General features: G+C 42.5%; 1 protein-coding gene and 1 pseudogene across 3 annotated transcripts in view; both read right to left on the reverse strand.

Annotated features, from left to right (window-relative positions):
* Nucleotides 1–25,668, reverse strand: part of LOC140601913 (kanadaptin-like) — a 103,301-nt gene that overhangs the window by 11,038 nt on the left and 66,595 nt on the right. The window contains exons 14-15 of one of the 3 annotated variants that reach the window (XR_012004996.1): nt 6,835–12,593; nt 1,531–4,536 (exon numbers count right to left, since the gene is read on the reverse strand). The exons of 1 other annotated variant lie outside the window; for it this stretch is intronic. Coding sequence is in view for 1 of the 2 variants with exons in the window: in XM_072771358.1 (XP_072627459.1) it covers nt 12,562–12,593 (32 nt within the window). In the remaining variant the exon portion in view is untranslated. Of the gene's footprint in view, nt 1–1,530; nt 12,594–25,668 lie in introns of those variants that run through there. One more of the 3 variants, XM_072771358.1, reaches the window with a different exon arrangement.
* LOC140602047 (U4 spliceosomal RNA) lies at nt 17,549–17,663 on the reverse strand (annotated as a pseudogene).

A 25,668-nucleotide genomic window follows, 5' to 3' on the forward strand; every position in this document is an offset into this window, starting at 1 on the left:
AGTTTTAGGTGTTCAAGGTCAGGTTTCTTATCTAGGAAATCCCTTTAGAGGATATATAAGAAAGGAACCCAGGACTGGAAGCCAAGAAACATGCATTTTAGCCTTTGTTCTGTCCTTTGGAAAGTCAGCTATTCACACCTCAGTTTCATGTTCAGTGGAGCATTGGATCAGTGATTCTCATCCCTGATGTTATATCAGAGGCACCTGCTGTCTTTTTAAAAATCCATTTGCCACCAATGAGTTTCAGACCCTGTATTTTCCCCAAGTTTTCTATAAAGAAGCATTTCAAGCATATCAAAAAGTTGAAAGGATAGTGCAATGAAGACACCATATACCCAGTTCTACAAATGTTAACATTCTGCTATGTATACTGAATAAATAAGTATATTTTATATGTTTTTTTGCTAAGCTATATGAAAGTAAATTGCAGAAATCATAACCCTTCACCCCTACACATTTAAGTAGGTATCTGTCAAGACTAAGATTATAACTATACTACTTTCTCTCCTACAAAAATTAACAATAATTTCCTAATGTCTAGTCCATATTCAAATTGTCTTTTATAGCTGATTTCTTCCAAAACAGTATCTAATCAATGGACTAAGACAACATCTCTCTCTCTCTGTCATAATTTGACATCAAACTTTTGCCTCCCCTCCTTCCTCCTCTCTACAGAAGCCACTCTAATGAGGGCCCCAGTGATCCCTACAGTACCAAGTCCCATGGTCAATTCTCCAGCATTATGTTACTCAGTATCTATCAGTTTTATTTTACACGGTTCCTCCACTCCTCCTTGAAAAACTTTCTTCACCTGGTGTCCAGGTGTCCACTTTCTTGGTTCTCCTCCTTCCTCATCAGCAGTTCTTTCTCTGTTTTCACCTCACCCACCCCTCAATGGAGGCATGCCAGGAGCTCAGTCTTTGGATCTCATCTCTGTCCACTCATTCCCTTAGTGGTCACACCTGAGTTTGGGTTTTGAAAAGCTAGGGGCTGAAGTTTTCAAATTTATATCTCCAGTCTTAACCTTTCCTCTGGATTCCAGATTGCATATTTAACTGCCTACTGACATCTTATGTCCAAAATCAAATTCCCAAACCTGCTCTGTAACCCTAAGGCTTCCCCTGTATCAGTGTATGGCAATTTCATTTTTCCAGTTGTTCAAGTAAAAAGCCCAGGAGCCAACTTAATTCCTCTTTCTCTCATGCCTTATATGTAATCAATCTCTAAATTCTGTCAATCAAATACCCACTCAGTGAAGCCTTCCCTGGCCACAGAAGGAAAGCAATACACACACACACTCCCTATTCTCCTTACCTCACTTTATGTTTTCCTATAGCACTTCTCACCATTTACTATTTTGTACTTGTTGATTTCCTTATTATCTGTCTTGCTCACCACAATGTAGACTTCCTGAGATCAGGAACGAACTAAGTCTTATACACTTACTGCTGTATCCTGGAGCCTAATACAGTGCCTACCACATCTATTGACAATCTGATGAATGAACGAATAAATGAGTCTGAGATGAGAGGTACCATACAAATTTTAATTAATAAATATGTTTAAATAGCAAACAATATTAAGGGTATACCAATAGTTTTAGCATTCAGGAGAATTTATAAGCTTGTGGGAGTTTGGGGGTTTTTTCTTAGAGAATGTGCACTGAGCCAGGAGGGGCAGAGGGTGAAAGAGAATCTTAAGCAGGCTCCATGCCCAGCGTGAAGCCTGATGTGGGGCTCAATCTCACGATCCTAAACTCAGGGGCCTGAGATCACAACCTGAGCTGAAATCAAGAGTCGGACACTTAATTGACTAAGCCACCCACCCAAGCTTGCTCCTTCCTACAAGCTTGTTTTTAAAAAGAGATAGCAGTGGGGCACCTAGCTGGTTCAGTTGGAAGAGATTGCAGCTCTTGATCTCGGGATTGTGAGTTCAAGCCCCACATTGGCTGCAGAGATTACTTAAATAAAAAAAAAATTTTTAAAGAGAGATATTGGGGCACCTGGGTAGCTCAGGCAGTTGAGTGTCTGACTCTTGATCTGTGCTTAGGTCTTGATCTCATGGTCATGAGCTTGAGCCCCACATTGGGTTTTGCACTGACCATGGAACCCACTTAAAAAATTAAAAATATATATAAATAAATAAAAAGAGATAGCAAATGAACTATTTCTTGAAATTCCTGAATGGAGTAGAAAGGAAGCAGTGGCTTTCTAGTCTCATTACTTCAACCTGCATCCACCTGTTATCTACATGTAACACTCTGTTGGCAGTTGATAATATTAATTAAAATGTTTATTAATACAGATGCAATTCATGATTTGGGTTTGGGGGTGGGTTTTTGGGTGGGTGGGGTTTTTTTGCCTGAATCTACATAATGAGCCCTCTGTGCCTTATTAAAGTGTAGAATAATTAGAGAATCCTGGCAGCCCAAGTGGAAGGGATGAAGGCCTTAGGGGAGGGGCACCCATCTCTTTGGAAGGGATGTGCCGAGTTGGGGAAAAGTACAGCTATTTAGCCTGGATTCTCAGTCCAGGAAAGCAGATGGAGGAGAACATTTATTGAACATATACTTTTGCAGAGTTTTAGACAGTGCCTGTGTTACATTGCTGAACACTGCATTCCTAGCACTTAGCGCTGGAATTCAAAACCAAGATCTAGAAGCTATTCCCCTCCTCCTCTACTGTTCCAAGAAATCCCATTGTCCAACTTACTGTCATACCTATGTCCCACCTGACTTATGGTTGGGAAGTACAGTCACAATTCTTATCTACGGGGTCAGTGATTCTGGCTCCCTGACTTATTCCAGGGGCCTGGGAACATGGGCAGTGTAGGGAGGGAGACTCTGCAGGAGAAGGCTGGGGCTCCCTGCACAATGCTGGCACCTTCCCAAGTACAGACACCTCCAGGCAGATGAGACAGCTTCAGAATTAGGCCCTATCCCTCCACAGCTTGGTATTACAGCAAAGGCTTCCTGAGGGAGTGAGACTAAAGGCTGGCAAGCCCAGGGGGCACCAGCTGGGTTCAAATCTGTGTGGTGGGTGTCCTCAGGTTGGCCCTCAATGCCTTCCATAATCTAACCTTGACCTCCTAATTCAGTCCCATCTCTCTTCACTGGGGCCTGCTAAGTATTCGTCCCTTTCTGGATGAAGTCTCTCCTCACCCTCCACTCACCCTTCCACCCCTATTATACTTCCCTGCACTCCTCATTGGTTTGCTTCCCCGAACTGGCATTTAAGTCCCCTGAAGGCCAGAGCTTCTGAATCTCTGCACATCATCCCTCTAACCCTGCAGGCAAGAGCTCCTAAGGTGGCTGCCCTACTCACTTTGACAAATATGAACTGAGCACCTTCTGTACTCAGGGAACATGCATCCGCCATTCCCTCTGTCTCTTCAATCTTCCTCCCCACCCAGGTCCACCCCAAGAATGGAAGGAACCTGGGAAAGAATAGAAGCAAAAGCACAATGTCTAAACGCTGGACAGTGAGCATCTTCCTGGAGCTTAGTGTTTAAAGAAGTGAGGGAGAGGAGCTAGAAAGGATGGCTGGAGCTAGGTCACGAAGGAACTAGGATATTGTGGTTGGGAGTCAGGGTCTGGTTCTGTGGCAGTGGGGGAGTTAAGTGATGCAATCAGACCCCTAGATTGGCAGCATCTGAAATCACATGGTATGCCTGGCTAATTGGGAGAGGTAAGGACTCTCTCATCCCACCAACCAGAACACTCCCAATGTCCTCTTCATTTATGAAGCAACAATAGGGACTTTCTCTGCTCTGTATATTAATGCAGATTTATTTAAATTAACACATGTATTTGGCGTTTCCTTGACAATTGGTAAGTTCTTCCTACTTATTATCTTAGACCGGTCACTGAGCCTTTTCTGAAGTGGGGAAAGGGAAGGAGGAAGGTGCCATAGACATCTTTGAGAATCTGCTAAAAAGTTTATTTTTATTTTTACTACTTTGTTTTAAAATTTGTTTTTCACTTTAGTGATCCTTTTGTTTTATTTTGTTCTGTTCTTTTTCTTTTATTTTCTGGTCTCTGACCTCTTTGGAATCATCTAAGGTGTATTCTGCTTAGGTCCTGGTTGGTACGGCTTAGCTTTTCCAGGAAATGCGCATATACTGGTCTAGAAACAATTTTACCTGGACTTTCCAGTGGCCCTCAACCTTGGTTGTACATTGGAATCACCTGGGGAGCTTTATAAACTACTGGTTCCTACCTCCCACCCTGAGTTTTTAATTTAATCAATCTGAGTGCTGTCCACACATCGAGTTTTTTCAGCTTCCTAAGAGATTCTAATGTACAATCAAGATTGAAAAGTACTATGCTGGAGTATGTGGACGCCGAGCCAGGTCCCCAATCTTAGACCATAAGCTCCAAGGGTGTCCATTTAACTTCGCATAGTGAGCAGCACCTCCCTGAGCAGGGTGGAGGGGAGAAAGTGCCCAATCTGAAAGACTGATGAAGTCTTGAAGCTGTAAGCAAAGAGGAGGTGTTCACATACATCCAAAAAAGCTGCAGAACACTTCTCAGAGATGCTGAAATGGAAGACAAAGAGCAGAAAGTTTAGCTGCCTTCATGAAAGATGGATGGAAGTCCAGAGGACAACACCCTTCCCACCTGTCCCCAAGAAGGACTGCAAACATTATCAAAAGGCTGACAGGGATCCCTGGGTGGCGCAGCGGTTTGGCGCCTGCCTTTGGCCCAGGGCGCGATCCTGGAGACCCGGGATCGAATCCCACATCGGGCTCCCGGTGCATGGAGCCTGCTTCTCCCTCTGCCTGTGTCTCTGCCTCTCTCTCTCTCACTGTGTGCCTATCATAAATAAAAAAAAAAAAAAGTTCAAAAGGCTGACAGTAACAGTCTTTGGGGAAAGTCAACAAATTAAATGTGTAGTTTAGTTGATGGGTGATGTGGGTGGGGAGAGGATGGCAGTAAAGCACCTATGCAGGTATGGAGAATTAGAGGTAATGGGCTGAAACTGGCTGCTGGAGGAGGGAAAGGTTTGGGTCATGGTCAAGAAGAGGCATTCTGCCGCCTTCAGCCCAGGGTGGGATCCTGGAGACCCGGGATCGAGTCCCACATCAGGATCCCTGCATGGAGCTTGCTTCTCCCTCTACCTGTGTCTCTGCCTCTCTCTCTCTCTGTGTGTGTGTTTCATGCATAAATAAATAAAATCTTAAAAAAAAAGTCATTCCCTCCATGGATAGGAAGCAGGGTGGTGGTAGGAAGAGAACTTCAAGTGTGCTGGAGGTCAGACTCTGCCATTTATAACCATGGGACCCTGGGCAAGTTTCTTTTTCTTTTCTTTTTTTTTTTTTTTTAGATTTTTATTTTATTTATTCATGAGAGACACACAGAGAGAGGCAGAGACATAGAGGGAGAAGCAGGCTCCTGGCAAGGAGCCCAATGCAGGACTCGATTCTAGGACCCTGGGATCACACCCCGATTCAAAGGCAGATACCCAGCCACTGAGCCACCCAGGCAAACCCTGGCCTCAGTTTCTTATCTGGGACTTATGTGAGGATAACCTCAGAGGAGCACACGATCTCAGATGATTATCATCAGGTCATCTCTAAAGTTGTTTCCATTGTGAAGTCCCATGAAGCTCGGAAATTTGAGCTCTGAAAATGCTTTGGAGGTTTCAAACTTGGTATCCATCAGAATCGCCTGGGTTGTTCACTACCTTACCAGGTAATACAACTCGGTAGATGGGCGAACGAGACCCACAGGTATTTTATAACTGTCACCTGTAGCTTCTGATGTTGCATGTGCTTTGGGAGTCATTGTTCTAAACTATTGTTTCTCAGCTCCTGGGGATCTTGTTAAAGGGCAGATTCTGAGCCAATAGGTCTGAAGCAAGGCCTGAAGGTCTGCATTTCTAACAAATTTGTAGATGGTGCTGAGACTGCTAGCTGTACCTCCTTGCCACTCAAAGCGTAAGCTAAGCAGCTTCCTAGCAGTAACATTTGGGAGCTTGTTAAATGTGCAGAATCTCAGGCCCCACCCAAGACTGACTGAATCAGAATCTGCATTTTAACAAGATCCCCCAGGTGATTTGCATGCACATTAAAGCTTGAGAAATCTATTCTAGAAGTGCCTTACTGACCAGGGAACCACAATTGAAATTTGGGATAATAATGGTAGAACAAGACTCAGTTTCTTAAACTGAAGTAGAAGTCAGAGGGGGTGGGATCCCTGAATGGCTCAGTGGTTTAGCACCTGCCTTTGGCCCAGGGCGTGATCCTGGAGACCCAGGATCCAGTCCCACATCAGTCTCCCTGTATGGAGCCTGCCTCTCTCTCTCTCTCTCTCCGTCTCTCATGAATAAATGAATAAAATCTTAAAAACAAAAAAACAGTCAGAGGGGCAGGGATTTCCATCTGTTTTAATTACTGCCATGCTTGTGGGTCTGGCACAGAGCAGGTGTCAATCAATATTTATAAAGTAAATGGACAATGTAAGAGTCCAGTTTCTGGAGTTAGGCAAGGGCCAGAGTGGAGGCAGGAACCACCATTACTTGATGCTAACTACTAGGGCCAAGGTCTGTCTGGCCCTCTGCCCAGGAAAGATTGGTTCTGAAGCTGTCCCAGAGCAGATCTCTGGCCACAGCAGACAAGAGCATGTTAAGTCGTCTCATCTGAGGCAATTAAAAGGCTACAGAATAGTGCAACCAGGAAAATACACCAGCCTTCTTAAGTAGATCTGCTATAGGAATCAGGGACTGAACCAACCAGTGGGGAGGTAGGTAGCCAGAGAAACCCCAGGCCCAGTAGGAGTAATTCCATGAAGCTGCCTGAAACACGTTTGTCATGGGAAGAATTAAGTACACTCACCATCAACTCTATTACTCTATTTCCTCTGCTCAAAATAGATGTCAGTAAGATACATGCCAGGGTCAAAGGCAACCAGTGTGGCTCTGTGGGTTAAGACCAAATTCCATGTGCTATAAGTAGTTTGGGCAAATGTTAAATCCTACAAAGAACAAACAGTATTTGTTATTAACTGGCCTTAGAGGAATGGATTAATAACTCATATTTGAAATGATTATTATTCCTAGTCTTCAGGGGTGCCAGTCTAGAAAAGAAAACATTTCTGTTTGTTCTTTTTCTTTTTTTTTCTTTTCTTTTTTTTTTTTTTTAGTGTGTTTGTATTTTCTATGTGTAGCATTATCCAGACTTTCTGGTTAACCCTGACAGTAGCAGTTAGGATTTCAGTGAAGTAAATTTATTCTTACTCTGCCCTAGCAACAAATTGGGCTGAAGATTTTTGATAGATTCCTCAAAATACCAGCCCCTATTTCCTAATGATTATTCTAAATATACTGTGAATACAGGAGAATGCTTTTTAAAGCAGTGTTGTTTTTCTCAAGTCACTTCATTTGGTTGATTCCCACAAGTAAACTGGGTAAATAGTCATTGTGCATTCCTAAGGGTTCATCTCCCTTCACCCTGGACTGGATCCCATGTTTAAGGCAAAGTGAAATGACCATATTAATGGCCATACCAGTCATGGCAAAGTTCCCATGAATAACTATTTTCAGAAGAAGAATAATTTTCCATCACTGCTATCTCCTAACTAACCTGATCTTCAACCTAATTTCTAACTGCCTCAATGAGCCCAGTCCTACAGAGGGACAATTCCATGAGTGTCTCTGCAACCTCTCCAAGGGCTTTGAAATAGTTCCCCTAGAGCACAGAGTCCCCCAAGTTGCTGGGTACATATGAAGAGGGAACAAGAAATCAGACATTGCACTCACTGGCTACCAGACAAGTGATTTAAACTCTGGTACTCAACGGTCCCTGCAACAAACTGGTATGAATGTACCAATGCACTTTTCTTGGCTCGTGAAAAGGACTGGCTAATTAGTTCTCTGTTGCTTTGGAATAGCGCTCAATGGCAAGTCACCAAAGTCATGCAAATTCTGTCTTTCCAAGCCATTTTTTAATGAGTCTATGTGTTTTTTGTTGTTGTTGTTGACTGAGAAAGATAGCAAGTTGTCATGTTCACAAAGATGACCTAACTTGAGCTTCTGTGGTTTGGGATCCTGCCTGCCTGTGTTTCACACCCTCTTTTGCCTCCAAGGCAGGAGCCTCCAGTCTCAGAGCCAGGAGATTGTGGTTAGTTTCCTGGCCTCCAACTGAGGTGGGGACACACCTGCACCCCTGAGGGAAGGAGAGCCTGTGGAGGGTCCATGAGGTTGGGGTTGAGTCATTCACCCAAGAGACATGTCAAATGGCATTAGAACATCAGTTTGGCATTTAAGGAGCAAGAACCCACAGAAAAATTCTTCTGTATGTTAACAATCCAGTCCATTTTTAAACTAAACCAAGAAAAGAAATTGACATTTGGTGTCACCTTACTACTACTACTTACTACTTACTCAGACTTAGTAGTCTGAGGTTTACTCTTCATGTGAAATCACTCCCAAAGGAAACCTCAGCTTCACTCACAAATCTAAGGAAGGTGAAGGGCCTCCACCTGATAATATATCTTCCCACAGGCCCCTCTCTTACAACTTCCCACACTTCACAGTCCTGTTCTAAGCCCATGCAAATTCAGAAAACCCCACTGTAAGCCACTGTCTTGGATTTTTCTACTCAAACCAGTTTCCACTCTCAGAAAATGACTTGAAATGTAATTTGAATAAACCTGAGCCTTCTTCCTCCCTGATGAAGGTCCATCTTCATGTGTATTCAAAAGAAACACAAGTTGGGGCACCTGGGTGGTTCAGTCAGTTAGGTGGCTGACTCTTGATTTTGGCTCAGGTTGTGATCTCATGGTCATGAGATTAAGCCTCAAGTCAGTCTCTGAGCTCAGTGTGGAGCTTGCTTGAGATTCTCTCTCTCCCTCTCTCTCTACCCCTCCCCCCCACTTGTGTACTTTCTCTCATAAATAAATATTTTAAAAAGAAACACAAGTTGAACTCCAAATGCCTTAAAGCATAAATCTTTGCTAAGCTTCTTGAAGAAGTGGCCATTTTTCTCACTCAAAATCCCACTTGAGAGCTACACCCAGTGCATTCTCTCTCCAGAAAGTAGCTTCATACTTTTTCCTGTATAAATCAATACAGCCTATGGATTCTCATTGTCCATCCATCCTAGCCATCACCTTAATCCAGCCACAAGAATGGGAGGCCAAGCAGCTCTGAATCCTCTCAAAGAAGGCTAGTGGGGGAGAAAGGCTGTAAGTACCTGTGCCTCCCGGGCTCAATCCCAAAAGTAAAAATGGGGAACAGGAGCAAAAAAATGTTGAGAGCACTGTGAGAACCTGAGGAACTTTCTCCATCCTTATGATGGTAGCCCTTCAAATGGAGTTGCCTTGAAGGGAGCTATACCTTCAAGGTATAGCTGCCTTGATGCCCATCAGCACATGCAAGGCCATCAGTAAAATCCTCAGGACCCACCATGGGGTCCCAGGACAACTTTACCCAAACAGGGATAGGTCAGAACAATCTGCATATGTTTGCCTCTCTGGGAAGAGCTTTTGAAGGACTCAGAAGGTTTTGATATAAAATAGTGTGTGACCAAAAGAGAAAAAACATGGTTTACATCAAGTTTGTTTCTCATTCCAGTAAACCATTTGAAATAAAGGAGGCAAAGTTTTTCCAGAGATGGCTTCTATGATTCAGAATAATTGGGTCCAGTTTAATTTGGTACACAATGGAGTGAAAGAGCTACATGGCTGCAAAACTGTGTTTTGCAGTTCCCAGCATCACCAATTAGCTCTATGACATAAAGGTTAATGAGATAAAACATCTATAAATCAAGTTGATGGCTGATTCAAGAAGAAAGCCCCCAACTCCTGCTACACTGTGATAACGCCATAATTTCACTCTTTCAGGCTATTTATTTGATTAAATTTGATTATGTGTGAAGATATACAAATGTATAATTATAAAATTCATACTTAAATTATAAACTACCTTGCCAAAGCTCCTTTCTAAATTCAGTTACTCAATACCCATTAGAAAATAAATCAACTGTTACCAGCATTAATCATATTGGAATTAACTAATTTGATGAGAAGTTTGGTAGTGACCCCCAAAGAGCTAAAGTCTGTTATATTCAAAAACTATGTTCCTTAAAATATGGAAATAAAATAAGCTCCTAGAAAATAAAGTTGTGGATTTTATTGACTGAAGTTATAGGGGAATTTGGAATTTAGAGAACATTTTGGGGAATCCTTTTATAATTTGAAGGATTCTATCTCACTTAAATCCTTTATTTGCATAGGTAAGTTTTCCAGATGCTTATGAGAAGAAGAAAAAAACAGCTCAGAGTCAGGGGAACCAGATTAACATCTCAACCGCTTAACAGCTCTGTGTCCTTAAGCAAAGTTACTTAAGTATCTGTGCCTCAATTTCTGTACCTGTAAAAAGGGATGATAATAGACTCCAACTCCTAGGATTTGAGGATAATATGTGAGAATTCATGTATATTGCTCAGCACAATGTCTGGCACATTATAAATGCAAAGTAAATTATGATGATTATGAGTCACATAAGGCCTAAATGTACTTAGACTATACTTCTTGAGCCTAGTGAGCAGAATGTGCAGCCTTGAAGCTGAGTTTAGTAAGACAATGTTCTTTTATTTTCATTTATCATGAAACTATAGTTACTCATTATCAAGCTAGTTTGAGTGTAATATTTAGTAATTTTTCCTTCTGTCAAGGACTTGATAAAGGATTTGATGCACCTTGTTTTTTTTCCCCTTGCAGACTTTGTTTTAATTTTAAAGATTAAAAGATGGGGATCCCTGGGTGGTGCAGCGGTTTAGCGCTTGCCTTTGGCCCAGGGCACGATCCTGGAGACCCGGGATCGAATCCCACATCGGGCTCCCGGTGCATGGAGCCTGCTTCTCCCTCTGCCTGTGTCTCTGCCTCTCTCTCTCTCTCTCTCTCTGTGACTATCATAAATAAATAAAAATTAAAAAAAAAATTAAAGATTAAAAGAGTTATATTGTGTCCAAGGCATGCAGATCCCTGGGAGATAGGCAAGTAGCTCAGAGTCTCATTTATTTGATACATAGGGTCTTGAATAGAAATGGCATTGCCTAGGCCTATTTTGATACTTTGGCTACATAGGAATTTTCCAGATCTTCTGACACTCTCTCATCCTTCTGACTGACCCTACTTTCTCAGAAGAGCAATGGGAGCACATACTCAGAACAACTATCTCACTTCCGGATGCCCCCACCAGGCAGGTGCATGTGTGTGTGCGTGTGTGCGTGTGTGCATGTGTGTGTGTGTGTGTGTGTGTGTGTGTGTGTGTACTAGCATGGCAAGGATGTTCTCTGCAGGTTAGAACACCACAAGTGAATGGATGTGAAGAGACTCTAACCAATAGTATCAACTATTGGCTCTGACACCAGAGAGTAAACTCCATTCCAAGAGAGAGTCAAGGTTGAAGAAGGAGCCTCGGTGTCCATCGAAATATGAATGTATAAAGAAGCTGTGGTCTATGTATACACTGGAATATTACTCAGCCATTAGAAACGACGAATACCCACCATCTGCTTCAATGTGGATGGAACTGGAGGGTATTATGCTGAGTGAAGTAAGTCAGTCGGAGAAGGACAAACATTATATGGTCTCATTCATTTGGGGAATATTAAAATAGTGAAAGGGAATAAAGGGGAAAGGAGAGAAAATGGATGGGAAAAATCAGAGAGGGAGACAGAACATGAGAGACTCCTAACTCTGGGAAACGAACAAGGTGTAGTGGAAAGGGAGGTGGGCAGGGGGATGGGGTGACTGGGTGATGGGCACTGAGAGGGGCACTTGGCGGGATGAGCACTGGGTGTTATGCTAAATGTTGGCAAATCAAACTCCAAAAAAATATATATAGGAAGGAAGGAAGGAGGAAGGAAGGAAGGAAGGAAGGAAGGAAGGAAGGAAGGAAGGAAGGAAGGAAGGAAGGAAGGAAGGAAGGAAGGGAAGGAAGGGAGAAACTCTGCAGTTGCAGCCTAGGTGGGCCGGCCCAGCTGACCTTTGCTCTGTCTTCGAAGAACCACACAGGCTTGCACCTGTCTTCTATTGCATCAGCTTCTGCCCATCTGCCCTTCCCCTCCCCGCCCTGGGAAGTGGTAAGGAGGGTGAAGTAACAGTCTATGAGGCAAGCACTCAGGCAGGGGGAAATCTGGGGGAGGCTGGCTCATTCCTTCCAGCCAGGTCCCACCCAACAGGCGCTCCTTAAACTTTAGTCCATGAAAGGCAAGTGCTCAACTGGCCCAGAGTCCTCCCCACTGTCCTGACACTGCATGTGCTCCCTTCCAGCTCCACTTGGGCATGGGTGGGGTCATGGGCAGGACCTCAGATCGGAGCCTTCTGTTTTAGGCAGGTTGGGCTCCAGGATTTCAGAATGTTAGAGCAGGAGAACCTGAGAGGGCATCTGAATCAACATTTTCCTTTGACAGATGATAAAAGTGAGGCCCAGGGAAGTAACATAATTTGCAGGGGGAAGGGTGGAGTGGGTGGAAGGGGGCCCACACAGCTAGATTGCATCAGCTTATTCTGACTCTGGCCCACACCTCCTTGCTCCAGCACCACTTCAGGAACAGCTAAAGAACCACGGTGTTCCGACTTGGCCAACCTGCGGATGGAAGACAGCACCAGAAATGAATGTTCAGAAGTCACATAAGCTGGCAAGTAGGATGCTTAGAAGATTCTAAAGAGTGAAGCTGACACACCTTCTGAACATATGCAGAAGAGGAGGAGAGGGAGATCTCACAGGAGAACAGGCCAACATCAGGCTGAGTTGGGGCAGGAACAGATTGTGATAGAGAGGAGGGACCCATTCTGAAGCAGTCCCAGTGAGATGACACTATGCCTGGATCTGCCCAGGCCCTCAAGCCCCCTGGATCCTGGGAGGTGCCAGGACCACTGAGGCAGACTGGCAGTTTCCAGATTGCACTTCAACTATCAGGGCCCCTTTGACAGGGCTCAGAATGGAGTGGAAAGGAGTAGCCATCCACAGAAAGTGTTCACACGGGACTCAAGGGAATTGAGTGGAAATCAGCCACTACTGACGAGGTGTGCTGATTTAAAGGGTACATTAGAACTGCACACAAATTCACACACGTTCTTTAAAAAAAAAAAAAACACTTAGGCACAATTAACATATAAAAACCAAAAATACTTCATGTATACTTGGTGAGTTTGGAGAATATACGTATTCTTTACTAACCTGCATGATTCCACTGATGCCCAATCTAGGAGGGATCCAGCTTCACTGAGCTACCTGCAGCCGAGGAGTACAGCCTCAGTAAGCTCCTGTCCTTTCTGGGGCCCTGTTTAATAATCACCTTCTTTGGCTTTTAACCTAAGGACTTGGCAACACCTGACATCCTGCATTTTAAGCTTTTCCTGGACTCTGGAAAACTCACACTGAAAGTCTGAGTGTGATACTGACACTCAGGCCATTTATCTGGCACATGTGATTATGCCAAAGGTGACATACTATTTGGCTGGTTTTTAAAATTGCCCACCTTCTCATAGCCCCCCAGACTTGAGAGTTCAATCATGCACTCTTGCTGACTACCCACCTCTCTGATTCAGGGTTCTACTTTTACAGTACAATTACTTGTCTCAAATTTTCATAATCATCTCAAAGGGGCAAGAAACAATCTTCCTTTTTTCATCCTGATGTATAAAGGTTTTCCAGTTGCCAGTAAATACTGGGCCCCACCAGGTACCATGTGGTACCTATGGGCCCAGCCCATCCACTATGGGGGGGGGCTCCAGGGAAGGCCCTCAGGTCCATAGGAAACCAGGAAGATAGGGCTTCAGCGTGACCATAGGACTCCACCTTGGGCCATCGAGTCCCTGGCACACCTAGTAAGTCACCCTGACACATCATACCTCACCTTCCTCAAAAAAGTTGGGTAAGTGAGAGCCTATGAGTTGGGCAGCCCCATGAAAAGGGGTAGGAAATGTACACAGGCTCACTAGCGGAACAGGGAGATGGTCCTGTGAGCAAGAGGGTATGGGAGAGTCACAGTGGGGAAGCAGGTAACAGGAGAGGGATCAGCGAGGGGGGAAGGCCCATGTGGAGGAGTCTCAGTGGAAGGGCTCCAAACCAATACCATCAGACAGTTTTCTATTTTTTCGCCTAATAAAGTTTCATGAGTCGACTCAAATGTTTGCTCTGAACTTTCTGCCCCTAAGGAGGAGAAGGTAGCTAGTCCAAGCATTTGGAATTTGGGGCTGTTGATTTCCAAGTATGGGAAAAATCCATTAAAAATGAGCACTCATACTCTGTCTTCGTTCCATTCCTAACATAGACAACATATTATTCCAAAGAAGGAGAGCTGAATAACAGAACATAAAGAACATAAATTTGAGATCAGCTAGTCAACATCCTCATTGTACAGATGAGAAAACTGAGACCCAGAGAAGTGCTCAGAATCACTCAACTAATAATTGCAGAGCTGGTGGGATTAGAACTCTGTCTCCTAACTCAGTCCTTGCCTTTTCTTACCTTCTACCCTGACTGCTACTTGCCCTATCCCAGCTGCCGCGACTGCTTTGAGGTGAAAGTTTGCCTTGGAGCGCCCTCCTCTGGCTCCAGCTCTGGGCTGCTGGCACAGTTATAGTGTAGGCCAGGGTTCTTGAACTTGAAAAATGTAACAGAATCACCTGCAGGGCTGGTGAAAACAGACTGCTGGGCCCATCGCAGGAGTTTCTGATTCAGTAGGTCTAGGGCAGGGCCCAATAATTTGCATTTGCAACAAGATCCAAGATGCTGCTGCTCTGATTCAAAGACCATTTACTGAGAATCTCTGGTATAGGCAGAGGTCTTGTGGATCTTGCAGCCAGAATACCAGGGTTTAAGTCCCAGCTTTGCTCTGTAGGTACTCTAACCTTGAACACAATGTTAATCACCTGACATCTCAGTCTCTTCATCTTATGATGGTAACTATAATAATCACCCAGAGAGTTAATGTATAAAATAAAATCAGATGTAAAATTACCTGAGGATTGCTGTACTGATGCTGTGTGAATATTCAGATTCACAAATATATTACCTTTGTCTGGAGAGATGGCACTATGGGCCAGGGAGACCCATGGTGACAGAAGTGTTCTCTTAATGCCACTCAAAAATACCACAAATCCAGCAGAAACGGTATTGGGTGTTCATTCTTACACAGATATTGCCTGAGGAATTATTGGGGCCCTGCACTGGATTTACAAAGGTGAATGACATAGTCCTTGCCCTGAAGGAGCGACTAGAGTAAGATAAACATGCAAATCCTAATAAGTACTTACTGAGTGATGAGCCAGGAAAGGGAACCCTATGCCTTGGAGCACAGAGCAACCAATCCTGTCTGGGGAGTCAAGCAAGCTTTGAAGAGGCCTCTGACTTTTGAACAGGGTCTTGAGGAATGAGTAGGAGTTCAAAGAGAAGTGGCAGGGGGGGCACTCCAGACAGAGGAAATAGTATATGCAAAGTAGTCACAGAGGTGTGAAAATGCATAACATTTTCAGGGGAATAACTGTAGTTCCATGTAACTAGAGCCCAGCGGGTCTGAGGAGAGATAGCAGAAGTTGGGATTGGCAAGGAAAGCTGGGGCAAGATTCTGCAGAGTCCTGGATGCCATGCTAAGAAGTTTAGACCCAATCAGGGGTCTGGTGGGAAGCCACTAGAAGACACCCACCTTCTCCTTGGAGGATTCTCTGGCGAAAAAAATCCCTAATGTATCCCCAAGATGAAAATTTATGGGCCAAGGTATTTTGCCACCCTCTGCGCCCCCAGTGCCTCTGAGCTTCCCCTGCCAGGAAGCCAAGCCCAGAAACACCTCCTGAACTGGGTGGGGGCCCTTGAGAACAAACTCCCCTGGAAGGCACGGAGCAGAGGAGCAGCCTCTTACCTTCATCAGATAGGATACACTTTCCTAAGATTTCCTCATACCCTCTCCCCTTGGGTGTGGAGTCACTGGGAGAACAAAAGACTGTTATCTTAAGCTAAGAAGCCTTGGGAGGGGAGGAGGGCGGTGTAGGCACTCTGGGGTGGGAGGGCTGCACTCTGGCAGCACTGAAGCAAACTGGGAAGAGCCCAGTGGAAACCTACAACTGGGGAACAAGTCCCTTGCCTCACTGACCTCACTGAGCTAAGGAGACTTTTGGAGCAGGAAGAGCCAGGAGAGGTCATCTGTTCCAGGTGCCTCCTTTACATTTAGAGGTCACCAGAGATCCCGGAGTTCCTGGCTAGCTGACACCTTGAGCGCTCCCTCCCCACATCTGACTCCAAGATTTAAAGCCCCAGTCTCGGGAACACTGGTGGTTTCTTTGGCCACTGGCCTGCTGCCCCTCTCCTGGGTCTCTGGCATAGTCCATAGTCCCCAGCCAGCCAAATCCCTGCCCTCTTTCAGAGTCAGACTTGTTTCCAAACAGGCAGACAGCGGAGCATACAGAAAGTGGGCGCTGCTGTTTCTGGAAGCAGCAATGGCAAGAAAAGGGGCCAAACAGCTATTGGAAACTGCATGGGCTGGGGTTTATACCAGTTCCTCTGTCTCCTGCGGAGGGGGAAGCAGATTGCTCTGGTGGGAATAATCCCTTTTGTTTTCAGGAAAATATTTTAATAGGTCTTTGGGTTACGCAAGGATAAAATTTCAATCTATTCTAGAAAAGAGACAAAGCAATTCGGTATGATGTGAAGTTAGGGGCCCTGCATCTTAATTGTAGAAGGTATTTTCCTATCTCTTTAGGGTTTAGGGGGAGTTTTGTTAAATGCTGCAGCCTGGCTTTAGCTGTGCCTTGGGGAGTTGTGGGAGGGGCCCCTTTGGGCTGTGGAAAAGAGGACTGAGGTCCTAGCCAGCTGGGAGGGCCTCCTTGTCAGTGTGGGATTCCCAGGAGGACTCACAAACCCTAGAGGAGGAAAGCCAGGGAAGGGTTGAGCCAGGCCCCGGGCTGTTCCTTTTCTGTTAGGGGGTTGTGATCTGTTCCTCTCTCTGGTGGGGCTACTGAGACCATCAAAGCCAGTGACAAGCCCACTGAGCTCTTTCCGAAAAGACCACAAAGTCATGTAAAACTGGCACATCTACCCCTAAACCCCCTGCCACAGCCCACCCAGAGTGGAGTGAGAACCCCTCTGGGAGAGCAGGGTCTCCCCACCTTTCAACTTTGTTCTGTTAGTAGCCTCAAGGTCTGCTGGGATATGGACAAACCAGTAGAACCTTTTAGTTGCTAAATGTTTAGTTGCTAAAATTTAGTTGACAATTTTCTTTTTTCTCAATACTTTAGTTTGATAAGGTAAAATATTCAATTTTGAAAAAGTTGTTCTAGGAAATTCGATCATCATGGGATCAAGCATGCATGTCCTGCCAGCCATAGGGAATTGGGTTTAAGGCAGTAACCAAAGAAAGGAATAAATGGGTATTTGCACTTCTGTCTTACATTAGTGTAAAAATTACATTCATCTATTATTTATATAATAATATACTACAAAGATAGTAAATATATTACTATGTATTTATATTATTTTATAACATAAATATATTATAATTAAAAACAGTAATTTATAACAGAAAAATTCATGTTAATATAAATGTAATATACTACTTTATAGAAAATATAAATAATACGTAAATGGTAAAAGCCATATTAGCAATAATTGCGCCTCGGATAAACTTCATTGGTTACGATACTACCATTGCACAAAGCGAATGCTAAAAGCCATAAATATTGGGATGCCTGGGTGGATTAGCTCAGGGTGTGATCCCGGAGTACCAGGATCAAGTCCCACATCAGGCTCCCTGCATGGAGCCTGCTTCTCCCTCTGCCTGTATCTCTGCCTCTCTCTCTCCGTGTCTCTCATTAATAAATAATTAAATTATTTTTAAAAATAAATACATAAATATTACCAGTTATCCCACCACCAAAAATTAATCGATGTTAACATTTTGGAATATTCCTTCAGAGCTTCCTCTATGCATATAGAGGAAAAGCAAACAAACAAATAACTAGATATACTGAACACCCACTGATACTTATTTTACAATCCAAAGAAAAAGAGAACATGCTTCTTTTTCAATATTTCTAGTAATAATCCCAGGGCCAATTCTCATTGGCCCAGCTCATGTCATGTGTCTATCCCTGAATCTAGACCCCACAAAAGCCAATTTCACATATAAGATAGTTTAAGTGAGTATGCTTCTTTGAGTTGTTATAATTAATGGATAAGTGAGACCATGAATTGGAAGTTTTTTGCACATGCAATTATGAAAGTCATTGATTATAAACATTATTATTTTTTTTAATTTTTATTTATTTATGATAGTCACACGGAGAGAGGGAGACAGAGGCAGAGACACAGGCAGAGGGAGAAGCAGGCTCCATGCACCGGGAGCCCGATGTGGGATTCGATCCCGGGTCTCCAGGATCGTGCCCTGGGCCAAAGGCAAGCGCCAAACCGCTGCGCCACCCGGGGATCCCATAAACATTATTATTAATATTACAATCCTTTCCCCACCATTCTTCTTCCTTTCTTCTCCTTGCTTTATCTGTTCTTCTGCTTTCTCCTCATCCTACTAAGTCCCATCACATCTGGGTTAACTAGGCTGTGGTGGACTGGTGAGGAGACCAAGTACTATTTATAGCAGTGTTTCCTTGGGCAATGTGGTATGTGGTAATATGGGAACACACCATTAAACAGATACTTTCATCTCTCACTGCAGCCAAAGTGGCTTCTGAGAACTTTGTCTAGACAAAGACAAATCTAGACAAGAGAGTCAGTTCAGCATCTGGGGATGATTGAAAGTGACTGAAGGAGAGGTAACTGAATTAATAGAGTAAGTAAAACTAAGACTCAGAAAGGCCTGGAGAGGGAACTGATGGGGATGATGAAGCAGGTTCTACCAGTACAGCCCAGAGAGATGGGGAACTCAGAGGCAGAGGATTTTGCAAAAGTGGGTTTGAAGCATGGGCTAAACACTAGGGAATTGGTTGGAAAAGATATGTGGAGAAATGACAACTCTAAATCCCCTCTTAATCCCATACAGTCAGACAATTATGTCCCTACAAGAGACTAGAGGGTTTTTTTCTCTAGAGAAATTGAAACAGAGAATCTCCAAGTTCAGTGATTCCAGCAACAGTAGAAATGCAGCTGCCTGGCTGTAAACAGGGAAATCGAGTGTAAGTTCACTGGTTAATATTGGGACCCTCTGCCAGACTTCTTCCGTTACCCCATACCCAGAAAGAGACTGACAGGTATATGTCCCCTGGGTAGAAGACTGGAGGATTCTTCACTGGAAAATATTTACTAGCTCCAGAGAGAAATCCCCTAAGTAATGACTTTTCTCTCAATGAAATGATCTCCCAGTGAAATGGCCTAAGAGTGAAGCCTGCCAGTCAAATAAATCCCTCTTGCATCTCCACATTGATGCCTCTGTGTTTTAAAGAACTGTATAGCCCAGGATCACCACAAATTTGCAGGAAACAACCCACATGAAAGAAAGAGACCAAAGCAAAACAAACATTAAAAACATAAAATGAACTCAGAGGAAACAGATGAAGAGAAGAAAATATTTTTTATATATCCCTTTAATTAATGGCCTCAGATCTAAAAGAAGATGCACTTCCATGCAAAAAGAATTGGGTAGTTTGAAAAAGGAATCATCAGAGGATGAGCAAAAACAATTTGAAATTTAAAATGTGATAGATAAATTAAAAGATTCAATAAAAGGGCAGAAAAATAAAGTTGAAGAAATCTCCCAGAAAGTGGAATAAAAACATCAGTGAAAATTAGTTTTGGAGAAAAGAGTTTTAGAGGATTATTTAAGGTGTTCTGACATCAGTATTCAGTTTCAGAAAACAAAATATAGGAAATTATTTTTTTTTTTTATAGTAATAATGTAAGAAAATTTCCTGGAAGTAAAAGACAGAAATCTCCAAATTAAAGGTATCCTCTAAATGTTTAGGAGAATGGAGGAAAAATACCAAGGCAATAATTTTAAATTTCAGAATGCCAGGATAAAAGACATAACCTAATAGCTTCTAGAGAGAAAAATCATGTTGCGTATGAAGGTGTAAGAAGCTGTGGAATCAGACATCTCAACAGCAGTGCAGGATGCTGGAGGACAGTAGTGTTGGGCACCCTAAGTTCTGAGTGAAAATCATTTTTATCCTATACTTCTATACTTATCCAAATAAAGGACAAGTGTGAAATAAAGATATTTTCAGATACGTAAGAACTCAAAATTTGTACCTCCCACACACCTTTTCTTAGGAAGATAGTGAAGGATATGATTCAGTGAAATGAAAGACTAAGCCAAGAACTGGGAACAACGGGATGCCAGAAAACAGAGAAACAATCCAAAGGATAAGACTGATAAAAGGAAGTCCTAAGATGACTCCTGAGTCCCAGGTATAAAGAGCAACCCAACCAAATTGAAGCAAGATGACAGAGGGCATAAAAGGGAGACCTCCAGGGGTGGATGACAGGAAAGATAGTCATAGATTATTTGATATATTTGGACATTTGGAAAGAAACATCACTAGATGCTTAACAGATACCTAGAAAACATTCTTTAAATATTAGCAATAGTTATTAAAAAGAAACTAAGCAAAAGAAAAACTATGGCAACTGTTAACTACAAAAAAACCCAAAAAGTTGGAAGGAATATAATTTGTAATATTGTTCAGCAGTAAATAAAATTTACAGTCATAATAAAATAGACATTGACTACCGATTTAATTTTTAAAAATCATATTGTACTTATACAGGAACATGAAAGAAGGGAAAATGTAAGAAAACTAAAACTTTTATTACCATGGAGGAAATCCACAGACAGTATCTGTCATGTTCATGCATGGGAATCAAGGCAAGGCCAAGACCTGATTGATTCAACCAGTAAAGATATAATGGGCCACTTTTAGATTTAGACAATTTATTATTCACATAGACAATGAAAAGAAGAAGCCAAAGGTGTCAGCTGCCTGTGATCCTGGTCCCAGACACTAAAAGGGATGACACTGAAGGAAAAAGGGACAGATGACTGAAATGTGAGTTGTGGGTACCTGTTGCTGAGGGGCCAATTCTAAACTGTGGATAAACAGTTTCATGTTCCGCAACTCTAGTCTGAAGTAGATTTTAGTGATTTGGAATATGGAAGTGAGGAAGTCTCCTAGATCATAGCCAGAAAGATAAAAGATATGGGATTAAAAAAAAATAAAAGGGATTGCCTGGGTGGCTCAGTGGTTGGGCATCTGCCTTTGGCTCAGGGCATAATCCCTGAGATCTGGGATCAAGTCCTGCATCGGGTTCTTTGCATGGAGCCTGCTTCTCCTTCGGCCTGTGTCTCTGCCTTGTTCTCTTTCTGTGTCTCTCATGAATAAATAAATAAAATCTTTAAAAAAAGAAAAGACGAGGCAAGATTCCTATAATGAGAATTCTGGGATAGAAATTTTTTCTTAAATGGCAGGGAAAAAAAAGCCAAAATATATCATTAATCTCAATAAATATAGATTTAATATATTAATTACAAATTAATACTTCCAGTTAGATCTCTGAATCAAAATGCAGCTAGATACTGTATAAGAGAAGAATAAGCCTTGAAGCAATGATATAAAACAGATGAAAATAAAGGGATGGCAAAAGATAAACCAAGCAAATATTAACCAATAAAAAGCTGGTTTTAATTCAATATTATTGTCAAATAAAATGGATTTTTAGCTTTCTTTTCTTTAGTTTTTTTCTTCTGTGTGGTACGTTTATTACTCCAGCAAAGCAGATACAGAAATTGCTACATGGAATTGAGATGCTGCCATACCAAAGGAAAAAGGGAAAGGAAAAAGAAAACATTACAATATGTGGTATTGGCTTTGGAGTTGGGTAAAGGGTAGTGAGGAAAATTTTACTGGAAGCTGAAAAAAATGGTGGCCTACATGTCGCGGTGGTGCAACATTTGAAAAGCTGTCATTTGTGATCATTTGGAAGGTTTAGGTACCTAATGAACTTGTAGATTCAAGTGAAGAGGCTGTGAAACAGGATGTTTAGTAGTGTATCTTGATTATTACTACAGGCATTTGACAATGTTCCACAAGACAGAAAAAGGTTTAGAAGATGATTAGCTGGTTTTCAAGAAGGGATGAAAGATTAACAGGGAATCCAGAATTTGGGAACTTGGAGGGTTGAAAGATCAGCAGAAATAAAGCAGCAAAATCCTGCATGCAACAAAGTCAATTAAGACACAGCTTTTGGGGATCCCTGGGTGGCACAGCGGTTTAGCGCCTGCCTTTGGCCCAGGGCACCATCCTGGAGACCCGGGATTGAATCCCACATTGGGCTCCCGGTGCATGGAGCCTGCTTCTCCCTCTGCCTGTGTCTCTGCCTCTCTCTCTCTCTCTGTGACTATCATAAATTAAAAAAAAAAAAAAAAAAAAGACAGCTTTTGGGCAAAGATTTTTGTTAAAACTGCTAAGTAGAACTAGATGAAGAGCCAATGAGAACAGACAGTGGACCCAGCTCCCAACCATGCTTCCCCCATGAGAGGCTGCTTCCTTAAGGGAGGCACAGAAGAGCTCCAGTTGTCATAGGGGTCACCTACAGATCTGATGCCACCACTCCAGGAGTGTGTCTTTGGACCCATCCTCCTGCCGCCTCCTCCTCCTCCTCCTCCTCCTCCTCCTTCTTCTTCTTCTTCTTCTTTTCTTCTTCTTTTTAAGATTCTATTTATTTATTCAGGAGAGACACACAGAGAGAGAGAGAGAGAGGCAGAGACACAGGCAGAGGGAGAAGCAGGCTCCATGAAGGGAGCCCAACATGGGATTCGATCCCAGGTCTCCAGGATCAGGCCCTGGGCTGAAGGCAGCGCTAAACCACTGAGCCATCCAGGCTGCCCCATCCTCCTGCCTTCTAAGACTCCCCAGGATTTCAATCTGAGCTCAAGGCCACATCTGGGCTCAAGAGGCCAAGACAAGAGGATGAGGAAGGTGGAGACCCCAGCACACCAGTTAATGGTCTGCTCTGCCTATTTTGCTTCCTGTTCTACAGTGCCAGACTTCATGGCCCTGTATCAGGACTGGAAGCAATACTGGTAATTAATGCAGACCTGTAGAGAGCACATGCGTGAACACAGGCAAGGCAGTGGGAGAAACTTCAGAGACCCAAACCACCTATTCATATAGGAAGTCTGCATAAACCAGCACCCAGAGAGGTGAGTGGGTGATGAATCCTAATATGGAAGGTAGGCCAGGAGGGATCAAACTTGGAGATAGTCTTTGGGCCAACAGCCATGGGTTTGGACATGACCATTGAGAAGAGCTGCATGTTTTCTCTGTCACCTCCCAGCCATCCCCACCCATCTTGTTCCACCAATATTGCCATGCAAAACAAAGAGTTGGGTTAAGGGGTGCTCCCCCACCTCACTGAGTACTGAAGTAACTACAAGGGCATTTTAATTTTAAAAGTAAATTCACAGTCTAAGGGTAAAACTGGTTACCCGAATAAGTTTTCATTTATCAGTTCAATGGCATGTTTTTCCTTAGACCCTCCCATGGGCCATCATAGCACACTGGAAACATGCGATAAATACCATGACCTCTCCCCTTGAGCCATTTAGAGTTAGAAAAAATAAAGCAACTAACTTTTTTTTTTTTTAAGATCTATTTATTTATTCATGATAGACATAGAGAGAGAGAGAGAGAGAGAGAGAGAGAGAGAGAGAGGCAGAGACACAGGAGGAGGGAGAAGCAGGCTCCATGCCAGGAGCCCGATGCGGGACTCGATCCTGGGACTCCAGGATCACGCCCTGGGCCAAAGGCAGGCACTAAACCGCTGAACCACCCAGGGATCCCCCAGCAAATAACTTATTTGAAGGAAAAGGTTAAAAAAACAAACAAACCCACAAGCCAACAATTCTAAAGAGAACAAGGTGGCCCCCAGTAAATCCTTTCAGTTGGACAAAAAAGAGAGTATAAACAGGATTCTATAGAAGCTGATTAATCAAAATACTTGCAGTGAAATCTAGAAAGAGGCAATTCTCCAAAAATTTTATGGGAACAACTATGGACATACAGAGCTCCCTAAAATCAAATAGTTTTTTTTTTTTTAAAGTTTTTGAGAGAATTGCATTATCAAGAGTCACCAACCTGTACTAAAAGAAATTGACCATTTGAGATGTGAAATGAACTTTGAGCCACCATCCAGCACCTGAGAGTGAGTACCTCCCTAAATTTTGATAATGAGATTTGGAGAATTGTCCACACAGAAAAGCTGACTAACATCTTATAGAAATTTTCTGACACAGCAAGATAGAGAAAATAGTATAATGAGACTCCATTTATCCATTATTCTACTTCAATAATTAGGGAATGTTATTTCAACTATATCCCCACCCACTCCCCTATCTTTTTCTTGGGTTATTTTGAAGCAAATCCAAGATCTCTTATCATATAAACTGTGAATATTTCAGTATGTGTCTCTAACAGCTAAGAGACTCTCTTTAAAAATAACCACAATGTCATTATAACACTTAAATTTTTTTTTGCCTTGAACCTATTTTTTTAAGTTGTGGTAAAAAATACATAACATAAAATTTACCATCTTAACCATTTTTAAGCATACACTTCAGTAGTGTTATGTATATTCACATTGTTATGAAACAGATCTCCAAAACTTTTTCATCTTGCAAAACTGAAACTCTGTACTCATTAAACACCTCCGCTTCCTGCCCCACCCCCATTCCAGTCCCTGGTAACCATGTCTACATTCTGTTTCTATGAATTTGACTACTTTAGATACTTCATACCAGTGGAATCATGCAATATTTGTCGTTTTGAGACTGGCATATTTGACTTAAAGTAATGTCCTCAAGGTTCATCCATGTAGCATGTGACAGGATTTCCTTCCCTTTTAAGACTGAATAGTTTCATTGTACGTGTATATGATATTTTGTTCATCCATTCATCCATCAATGGACATTTGGGTTGCTTCTGCTTCTTGGTTATAGTATCACATTTAAACATTCTTTACATTAGTTTTTAATATTAAACTGCATTTATTTGATATATCTTTTAAGTCTCATTTAATTTTCAGGGTCCCTCCCTTTTTATTCTATATGTATATATTAAATATGATATATGAATATATTAAATATTATATATTATTAAATATGTATCTATATCTATCTATATATCTATATATCTATATATCTATATATATATATATATATGGAACTGTGTCATTTTTTAATAGAATTTCCCATGGTCTGGATTTTGCTGATTGCCTCTTTGTAGTGTCAAAAGAAAACCACAGGTCCAAGGTGGAGTAACTCGCCCCCAGGACAGCAAACCAAGATTTAATTGCAGTTTCGACCTCTCCAGCAGTGGAATTTTAAACCAATCCATCTGGAATTTTTTGGTCAGCACCAATGAGGTAATCTGTCATATGGTCCCTCTCCTTCCTCCAAAGGAAGGTGAGATAATCTGCAAGATAAGACCCCCAGCCCTTCTCCCTAAAGAAAGGTGACCTTGCCTGAAACAATGCTTTCTTTTCTATTCCTAATAGCTGTTTGCCCCATGCTCCTTTCCTATAAAAACCCTCCATTTTGTATAATTCCTGGAAGCACTCCTCTATTTGCTAAATGGAATGCTGCCTAACTCATGAATCACTTAGTAAAGCTAATTAGATCTTCAAACTTAGGTGAATTTTTGTTTTGTTTTTTTTTTTT

The sequence above is a fragment of the Canis lupus genome, chromosome 12 (assembly GCF_048164855.1).
Source record: "Canis lupus baileyi chromosome 12, mCanLup2.hap1, whole genome shotgun sequence".
NCBI classification, from domain to species: domain Eukaryota; kingdom Metazoa; phylum Chordata; class Mammalia; order Carnivora; family Canidae; genus Canis; species Canis lupus.